The 10,605-nt window shown below is 41.4% G+C and overlaps 1 protein-coding gene across 1 annotated transcript in view; it reads left to right on the top strand.

The window, feature by feature from the left end:
• The window catches only part of LOC119326292 (cytochrome P450 87A3-like), a 39,868-nt gene extending 29,537 nt beyond the window's left edge, over positions 1-10,331 (top strand). Inside the window, exons 2-9 of the mRNA XM_037599971.1 lie at positions 2,791-3,115; positions 3,239-3,388; positions 5,026-5,277; positions 5,504-5,593; positions 5,710-5,788; positions 5,963-6,069; positions 7,535-7,668; positions 10,004-10,331. Coding sequence (XP_037455868.1) covers positions 2,791-3,115; positions 3,239-3,388; positions 5,026-5,277; positions 5,504-5,593; positions 5,710-5,788; positions 5,963-6,069; positions 7,535-7,668; positions 10,004-10,094 — 1,228 coding nt within the window. The 3' untranslated portion in view covers positions 10,095-10,331. The remainder of the gene's footprint in view (positions 1-2,790; positions 3,116-3,238; positions 3,389-5,025; positions 5,278-5,503; positions 5,594-5,709; positions 5,789-5,962; positions 6,070-7,534; positions 7,669-10,003) is intronic.
• The last annotated feature ends 274 nt before the right edge of the window (positions 10,332-10,605 follow it).

Raw genomic sequence — 10,605 nt, 5'->3', positions numbered from 1 at the left:
AATTGATCTGCTTATAAAGAGACTTGACTGAGTACACCCCGTTAGTCTCTAAAGACCAAATGGGGGTGTCATTCTCATTCCGTAACTGAGTTTTTCTAACCATTTATACTAATTGGTTCCATCTCTCAAAACCTATCATATCCATACATCTGCGAAATGTTAGCTTAAGTTGGACCCCATCCCAGACTTGTGCCACAAAGCACTCAGTTTGATTACAAATGATGAAAATGTCCCAGAATTGAGTTTTGAGGGAACAATCCCCTACCAAAGTGTCATTCCAGATGCTAATTCTCTCCCCATTTCCCAGTTGCCACTTATAAAAGACTCTGGCAGCTGAAAAGGCCCAAGTGGCACTCCTCTAGAATGTGGATCAAACCCCACATTTGGACCAGAGGATGTTGGGAGATTCAATATCATATTTATATGTGATCAGATTCTTCCAGTCACTATCATTGTTATCAAAAAACCTCTTGCTCCAGGAAGCCAATAGAGCCATGTTGAAATCCCTTAAGTTAGGGATCCCTACACCTTCAAACTCATTTTTTCTAGTAACCATACCAAGTTAGCTAAATGATATCTATGATGGTTATCCACATTCCCCTAGAAAAAATGAGCCATTTGAAAATAAGCTGGAGTACTATTTAAAAATATTTAGTAAAACGTAAGTAATAAAAAAACCTTTAAGATATTTTTCAGATATTCTTAAAACGTAAGTAATAAAATTATGTTCAAATATGTTTGTGTTAAAAATATATACATACAAATGATGCTTCATGAATAAAAATTTAAATATAAACATGTGTATTATACTAGAAATGTCTGAATATTCATATCACTAGTTTAAATTTTAAATTATGAATATTCATATGAACATGGAACTATACACATGTGCCTATAATTATCGAAATGTTTGTACAATTAAAATGTTATATTTGAATTGTAATTTTACAGGTATTTGTATTATTTACAATTATACAAACATTTTATAATTCATAAATATATTGCTTTAGATATATAAATATTTTCAAAATAATACATGAACAGTTTTGAAAGAAATTTATTTCGTTTGTATTTACAATATTTATAACACGTGGATTTTAAACATTATTTTTACTACGGCGATCATAATTTACATAGAACAAAATTCAAAGGCTGCACTGATCATGGTTCATTTGCGCTTACAGGCCCACGTATTACAATCGAAGGAATATAAAATTAGTTATCCTTCAGAATCATTATATGTCATTCAGCGTAGTGGTTACAGCGTGCGCGTGCCAATCCTGCCACCTCCTAATTTTGTTTTATATACTGTTCACTGACGATGGGTCTCACCTGGGTCTCTGCGTACTTAAAAAAAGTTATCTGAAAAAATGTACTCCGGCCACTAACATGTGGGCCACTCCCATGCTGTCATGCCACACAGACAGGTAGTACACCAGATACAGTAGAAAGCACCATATTTCGATAACACAACAAGTTAGATGATCACAAAGCCGTATTTTTAAATTTTTAGCACCAAAGTGAACATCCCATGCAAGTTTTATGACTGCAAGTGATATTACCTCTTCTTGATTTAATTTGCATGATTTTTTTTATTTACGATTTTACCTCCAAGTTTGGCAAGGACCAAATAGTGTGACTTATCCCAACTCGTCCATGATGGAGGACACGACTACTCAAATGTTTTAACTTGGTAGAGGTCACACACTTTACCCATACGACAAAGCATCTCTTATGGGGACACCCACCAAGATCTTATCAAGTCATACATTTTGATGGGATTGCATTAATGAAATCTATTGGCTGGGAATTATCCTAAAAAACAATCTATTAGAATCAAAGGTCTGATGTTTCTAATTTTTGTGGGATTTTCTAGCATATTTTTTTATGAGACCGTAAATTACTTTTAGTATATAAGAGATAGATAATACAATAGAAGATTTCGTATGTTTTAAAATAGCCTAACAAATACTCCCCCCGTTCCATAATATAAGACATTATGCATATAATCACGGAAGCGAATTTGTAGCGTCCGGGTGCTCCACACCCCTATGCAAACATTAAATTCAAAAAAATACCGAGAAGTTTGAAAAGAAATCTAATATTTGGGGATATCAAACCTGGATTTTCCATCTACTCCCATGTGAAATTTCTTGAAAAAATAACAGGAAACATATTCGTGGCAAAAAGACAAAAAGTTCCTATGTATAGAAAAAAATTGTTTGGATGGATTTTGTTGTGGATAGTATTTCCTTCCCACAGATATGTTTCCTAGTATTTTTCACGAAATTTCACACTGGAGTAGATTAAGAAACCATGTTTGATATTCCCAAATTTCAGATGTTTTTTTGGTATTTTTATGTTTAATATTCTTATAGGCGTGTGGAGCACCCATGAGATCATGTGCATTTTCCTATAATAACGTCTTATATTAGGGGATGGAGGATATAGTAGATAAAAAGAAGATTGTAAAGGAATAACAGTTTAACGTGTAAAACTCTTGTAGAAAAAACTGCATACCCATGAAAGAATTAGGTTACGTTTGACAGCACAATTTTTTTTACAGTATTGGGAGAATTTTGGATGCAACAAAATATATCCATCCAAACATAACAAAATGGAAACTTTCTTCGATGCTCGTCTTATAAGACGAACTTAACAGTGAAGATTAGTTGTTTTTAAGATAAATCATTTTAAATTTTAAGATATCGCAATCAATGATGGTGATATCTGCATGAATGCATCCCATGTACTAGTTAGAATGAAATTAACGAATGGTTCAAATTTCAGGTATGGTCCAATTTTTAGGACAAGTTTGTTTGGTGAAGACCTCATAGTTTCCATGGACAAAGAGCTGAACAACTTGGTTTTCCAGCGAGAGGAGAAGCTATTCCAAATCTGGTACCCGGAGTCGGTCATGAGAATCTTTGGAGCCGACAGCATCATCTCAAAACTTGGGTCCTTCCACAGGCACATGAGGAGTCTAGTCCTTAGGCTGTTCGGCCCTGAAAATCTCAGGCTAGTCATGCTCCATGATGCTCAGCGAATGGTCCAGACCAGCCTGCTCTCGTGGCTCAATCAACCCAACATTGAACTGAAGGAGGCAACTGCAAGTGTATGTCACTGTTAGCTTCTTCTTAAAATAATCATGTTGTGATAAAGATAAGCAAATTAAATCCAAGTTTTGAGCACCTTGTCGTCTGACTTCTCTCTGTAATGCAAGAATTTCTTATCGTAGATGATATTCAGCATCACATCAAAGAGGTTAATTAGCTATGACTCCTCAAACTCAGATGGGAATCTCTGGAAGCAATACGATGCATTCTTTCAGGGAATGCTAGCATTTCCACTCTACATCCCTGGCACAGCATTCTACAAATGTATGCAGGTAATTGACAAGTATACAATAGCAAATTCTTTGAAGGAAGAAGGAATGCAGAGTGAGGGGGCAACCTTGTCGTGGGATTAACATGGCAAGTGTCCTCATAGGAGAACTTAGTTGTGAGGCCATAGCTGCGAGGTGAAGCCTTGGATGGGGTTGATTGGAAATGACAGACACGAGTTTACCCAGGTTTAACCCCTCTACTAAGGGTAAAACCTACTCCTGCTAGATTTCTTATTGGATATGTTGGTCTCGATTACAAGGGTGCTATTCTTTCTACCTCTATCGAGAGAGCTCAAAAATCTTGTCTATTTGAACGACCCAGGAACCCCCTTTATATAATAGCCGGGTCCCTGGGTTACAAGAGATTAATTCCAGGTTCTACCCGCAATCAGAGTCCTACCCTAAGTCCTCTAGGGGTCCTTTGTGTACTGTCTTCTAAGGTGGGGGTCTCCGTCTTGTATTTGGACTCCTTTTTCACAGAACCTCGCCTAGGTTCAGGTCCTTCAGGCCGTGTCCTGTAGCAGGCTGGGTCTTTCTTCAGGCGGGGTCCATGTAGCAGACCGGGTCCTTCCCAGGTCGGGTCTTTCTTCAGGCCGGATCCTTCCCAGGCCGGGTCTGGCTGGGTCCTATAGCAGGCCAGGTTCTTCAGGGACCTCGTCCAGTCCAGGTCCTTCAGGACCTGCTGGTTTCTCTACATCTTATTGGCCTACCCGGGGACGTGGATTTTTAGAGCATATGCACCCAGGCCCTTCTATCCTAACTCTTCAATATTGCTTTAAGATCCGTGCGACACAACTAAGTTTCTATATGAAATTTTCTCTTTTTTGCTTTTCCCACATAGAACATATCTTAAAGTTCAAACCTATGCAGGATGGCAAATCTTTCTAACTAGAATCTAGGATAAATCTTTCAGAATTTTTTGTCCGACATAAATATTAAAAATATGATTTTTTAATCAAACAAAACGTATTTTGTATATTTATGTTTGACAAAAAAATCTGTACGATTTATCCTAGATTCTACGCAGAAAGCTTTGTCACGCCGCATAGGTTTGAACTTCAAGATATATTCTATGTGGGAGAAACAAAAAAGAGAAATATATTTGCACGAATCTTAAAGCAAAAGATGGATGGCTAGATAGAGAGGGCCTGGGTGCATATGCTCTAAAATATATTTTCGGCCTACCCGGTTGGGTATTCCCCGTCACAACCCTCGGACCAATCATTTAATTAGAGTATAGTAGTAGTACTTATTATATGTATTCTTGCGATTAACAAATCTCTTAATTAAAATGATCTAATATGCATCCTTAGCTGTCTTTGTATATCTTACAGATTATTCTAAGATACTTCTACACAAGTAGTATGAAAAAAGATCACCAGGTCCTAAGATTTTTTGCAATATATGGATTCAAATTATTATTGTTTATTATTATTATTTATTATTATTATTATCTCTTCAGGGTCTGTAGTAATAACTAATGAAGAATAATTTAGAGTATTCGCCTATGTGGTATATGAGGGATGCAAGTAAAAACTCTTAGGAGCATGTAATCATGTCTCTATATGTATACATCCTATATATAAGTATAATGCATGTTTTAGTTTCACACTATGCATATATATCAATTTCATTGTCAGGGACGAAAGTATGTCATGAAGATTTTGAGGAAGATGCTAGATGAGAGGATGAGGGCGTCACATCGGGAGAGTGTCGACTTTCTTGATCTACTGATCGATGATTTGAAAGAGGAGAAGCATTTAATGAATGAGAAAATTGCGTTGGATTTGCTCTTCTTGCTGCTCTTCGCCGGCTTTGAGACCACGTCATCCGCGATAACTGCCACAGTCAAACTCCTAACAGACAATCCGAAAGCCCTACAAGAACTTACAGTAAGTGAAGAAAAGGCTAAGAAAGTGGACTTCAGTGTTCTGATTTTCAATCTAAAAAATCCTTCCTTTCGGAGTACACTCTCACCTGCCTACCACACATGAACTTATAAATAGCACTTTAGTCTGTAATAATTGAACAACATATAATACTAGAAGTTTATGTATAGTTGGATAAGTTATAATCATGTTGAACATGTTACCCAATCAATCTGTGTGATGGTTCCAGGAGGAGCACGAGAACATCCGGAAAAGAAGGGTTGACCCTGACTCCGAAATCACATGGGAGGAATACAAGTCCATGAAATTTACGTCTCATGTATGTCTCGCTTACACCATCCATCGACCATGCAAACTTCTAAATTGGTTCATGATTATTGTCAAAAGCATCCACCTCTACAATGTGCATTTATCTTCTCCATTGTTGATTTCTAGGTCATACACGAAGCATTAAGGCTGATTAACATCGCTCCGATAATGTTTAGAAAAGCTACAGAGGATGTTCATGTAAAAGGTAAAGTTTGTTGTAAGGAACACGATACATGTAGGACTAACCTTTTGTTCATTGTTTTTGAGATAGCTAACAACACGCATCCCAAGTGGTCATGTAGGACTAACCTGTCATATACATGGACACAATTATAGTTGGGGCAAGTTAACTATATGGGATTAGTCGTGATCTGTGCAGGTTACATTATACCAAAAGGATCAAAGATCATGATTAACCCTTCTACTGTTCATCTGGATCCTACAATTTACCAGGATCCCAATGCATTCAATCCATGGAGGTGGAAGGTATGTGAAATTTAAAGCAAAATAACATATGCACATATTTTAATGAGTAAAGAGCCGAAGAAGATTTTAGGTTAAATCTCGTGAATAGAGAATAGCCCGACCCTGGCACCCCCTCTCTCGGGCGACACGGGGGAACACCGCCAGCGCTGCCACTACCCTCCCTCCTGTCCTCATCTTGTCTTGCCGCCGTCGGAGGAGCACACCGGTGAAGCTGGTTCCTAGGAAGGTGGTAGTGGGAAATCTCGTGAGGGCGTCACGCACCTGTCCCCATCCACTGGGTGATGCCCCGGCGGCTGCTCTTTGTGCCATTGTGGTGGTGACTCTGGTTCGGCAGGGGTCCTGGGCGTTGAGGCGTGGTCTGATGCGATGACGGCGATGCCCGAGGATGCCATTTTTTCTCCATGGAGATGTTTGTTAGTTCTGCTTCTACCTCCACGATGTCGTGTGTCTCTCGGGTGAAAGCCCTAATTGAGGTGGGCGGCGATGGCGCCATCGTCGTCGTAACCTTCTTGACGGCGCAACCTTGTGAGATAGTTGGCTGGTGGAAACCGTTGGGTTGGTGTTGGCGGCAATTTGGATCTGGAGGTGGTGCGATGTGGCATCTGCCGCGTTGGCGATGATGGGTGTCGGCAGCATGGCGCAACGGGGTCTCGATGTCGGACGCATGTTGATGGACGCGTGTAGAGTGGTAACGTTGACATGCATCGTGGTGGCGTCTACGGTAGTTAGGCCTGAAAAGGTCAATGCGTTGATCTCTTCTGAAGTTGGGAAGGCGGAAGATGACGGTGGCGGATTCCGGAGCATGCGGATGCATTGCATGGTGAGAGTCTGCTAGATTGGTTGGTGCCAGCTTGGTGAGGCCACAAATTAAATGTTGTGCGTCGGTGCAAGGTCAAGGCACATCATCAAACTAACAGGTGTAGCGACATAGATCGTCACGAAGGTGGCTTTGGGTTGATCCATATATTAATTTTGTCAAACTATTGAATAATAAACTAAAGGTGGTTGTGTGCATGGGCTTATCCTCCTTTTTGTAAAAGGGCTAAAACAGGCCGATGGATAGAAAAGGCTTCCAGAATACATGATACTGTATTGTATCCTTGTTTTTTCTATATTAATACGTTTAAATTCATGTCATGAATGGAGAAAATTATAGCTCAAGAGCTTCCATAGAAAAACGGAAAGTAGCTCATGCATGATGGGTAGCATCCTAACTAGTGAAGTTTGAATTATTAAAGACAATTTATTTACGCAGGTAGTAGTGATGTACAATGTTTTCTTTTAAAGAAAAATATAGAAGAATCAAAAGTTAATTAACATGTTCATTCATTTTACCCCTATGATTTTTCAAGTCGCCGAAGAGGCTAAGGGATCTAGCTATATTTTAATGCAAGGGAGTAATATTAATTGTTGCACAAACATAGTACTTATCTCCCTGAAACCTAGTTACAACCTGCGTGTACAGGGTACTGCTGAACCAGTTAGTGGTGCCTCCAAGGAATTCATGGCTTTTGGAGGCGGGCTGCGGTTATGTGTTGGTTCAGACTTTGCCAAGCTACAGGTGGCTATCTTCCTTCATTGCTTAGTTACTAAATACAGGTAAAGTTATATTTCTTGTATTTGAAGTATTTTGATAAATAATTATTACTCTAGCAACAAACATATATTGGAGCGAGGGTGCTACCAGCGTACTTATATATTTCCTTTAGCATAAAAAAGACACCTCTATAAGTAAAATTGTCCGATCGTACTCTCCTGTCTCCTGAAACAAATGTCTTTCTAGTCATCGGTCCACATCGAAACTGATGTCCAACAGGTGGTTAGAATGTGGGACTCTAACGAGTTCCATAGGTCGGAGATCGGTGGGATCTTGAATGAGGTTAAGGAGTTGAGTGCGAACTACTCCTTGTTCAAATTGTGCTGTATAGGCAGGGACGCTAACACGGCAGCTCATTGCTGTGCAAAGCGAGCTAGTGAGGCTAGACGTAGGTGTTTATGGCTGAACTATGTTCCCCCCTCCTTGCTGAAGTGCTTTAGCATGATTGTAATCCTATGGAGTAACCAATAAAGTTCATTTAGTCACACATACACAAAAAAAAGATCCCTTGTAGTACCTTCAAGAAAATAGATATGGTGTACAACAAAAGGAAAATCGTTAAAAAACTTCAGTGCTACATTATGTTGTGCAAGACGTGACTAAATTTAACATTTTTCAAAGGAAACAAACCAAAAATTGCAAAACATGTATATAGTGCTTGATTCTCTTGTGGTATTAGATGCGGGAAGCCGCCATCCAACGATGCCTGCATACATTTCAGACACTTTATGAATCAACCAGATGAAATTTATGCAAACACAGCCGGATTTCATATAGACATGACGGATTTTATACAAACATGACAAAAATGGTTACATTTTGGACATATTTTAACTAAAAAGATAAAACTATGTGCACATACACGATTGCGCGCTGAACTCCACTCCCATGACACGGATTAGTCTACAGCCGGCTGCGACGGATCCCTTTGTATTTCCCATGTCTGGCAGCCCACTCGCTGGACTGCCCGGAGCCCCGGAGATATATTTTTCCACCGTATCTTCCCTATGTCTAGTTGTGCCACTCATCAGAGTAGCAAAGAGGGTGATTCAGCAGGAGGGAAGGGGGGCTCCTCCATTTCGGTGGAGCCCAGACGGGGGCCGAGGATGGTTTGACATAAAGATCCGGACATGTCATCGGCTGTACAAGCCAGTGATGCACCGACGATGGCCTTACTGGGACCCAAGCGGCGTCAGCCTCCCGTGTTCTACTTTTCCCTCGATGTTGGCGGTGGACGCGCTGGCCGCCGATTCGTCGATCTTCGCGCAGCCGGCTTCTTTCTCTGCCAGCAGGGCACGGTTACGCGCGCATTGACGGCGGTACGACGCGATGTCGTCCACGGAAGCGACGATGCCCGTGTTGACGTGCTCCCCCTCGCCCCATGTGCCGGCTTGGAGCGGCGAGTTGCTGAAGCACGCACCGGCTTGGGGCGGCACTTGCTCCATTGGACTAGGCGAGGAAGGTGGAGCAGCAAGCTGCGTCGCTCGTATCCTATAGCCTCCGCGGGCCTCTCAGCAGACTTTTATGCTGGAGAACTGCTCTTCCTTTTCGTCGGATGCCATCAAAAGGGTGGAGGAAATGGTGAAAGAAGGAGATGGGGAGCGGCGGAGTGGTGCGATTCTTGCCCGACATTTGGCCTCCTTTAAATAGCAGGTGGACGGGAGGAGCTTGTCCGACGTTGTGTTTAATGTCAGCCTGCTTGTGAACAGATGTGTGGCCGAAGTAGGTTTCTCGGCTTTCATGTGGGTTTAATAGAGGCGTTTGAATGCGGCAACGAGGTGTTTTCAGCCGGGCGTGCAGCAGGCGGCGCCCCCGGCCGGCGCGTCGCTTCAATGGCGGAGGCGGTGAGAGGTCGCGTCTGCCCTGAGCTGTCTTCAATATGGAGCAGCCCACTCTACATCGGCATGAATGCAGACCGCTGGCACCGAGCGAGAACACGCGCGAGCGAGGGATGAGGGGGTTTGGGTGGGGCAGGGTGGTATGAATCAGCGCGTGGTTGCTGTCCGGATGCCCATACCCCCCCTCGCTCCACGTTTATATCTGGTTTGCGGGAGAAAGTACGCCCGGACAGCGCCACTGACCGACATTAGATGCCCGCATTGGATGGCTTCCGTGGTCCGGACAGCACGGTCGGACGTATGCGGGCGATTTGAGGGTCGGTGTACATGTGCTCAGTAGAAGAAAGGAAAATAGCATATGATATAGCTTCAATGCAAAACATGAGACTGTAAATAAAAGAATTGTGAGCTCTTTTGAGTCGTAGGATTATGCATACTTTTTTTACAACATTGTACATAAATCCTGACAAACTAAACTTTAAACTTCTGCCTAGCGCAGATGGAATGTGATCAAGGGAGGAACCATGGTGCTTTCTCCTGGACTACAATTTCCTGGTGGTTTTCACATCCAACTTATCCCAAAAGCTTGATTCGTGGTGTTCATTTCTGCAATATGGACGATGTTTCTATGCATGGCACCAGAGGATATGCAGTGTTGTCATGTTACTTATTTTGTGGCTAGTTATTGACTTATGGAACGCAAGATTGCTAATAAGTCCTTTTTTGAGTTGTTAATAAGCTTCTCCTATGTAGCATAAACTATGACTCAATTTGTTTCTGCTTCCCATATTTGGCATATGCCGGAAAAATGTATTTGTGGTTTGTTTGGTGCAACTTGGAAGACGTTTTCCACTTTGTCAGGAATCTGCCGGGAATCTAAATGATGGTTAGAACGTTGCTATGTTTCTGCCGGTAATCAAAATGATGCTTACATACATATTTTGTAGATCATCAATACATTACCAGTATTGTAAATGCATCTCTTATATCCCTGTGCGTCATCAGTATATACCTGAATTGTACATGCATCAGAAATCCTCGGTGTCCAAGTGATAATCCTGCAAAAATGGTACACCTACGGGGACTATTTTACGGATCCCC

This window comes from Triticum dicoccoides, chromosome 6B, assembly GCF_002162155.2.
Source record: "Triticum dicoccoides isolate Atlit2015 ecotype Zavitan chromosome 6B, WEW_v2.0, whole genome shotgun sequence".
Classification (NCBI taxonomy): Eukaryota; Viridiplantae; Streptophyta; class Magnoliopsida; order Poales; family Poaceae; genus Triticum; species Triticum dicoccoides.
This window is presented reverse-complemented; position numbering and strand designations above follow the sequence as displayed.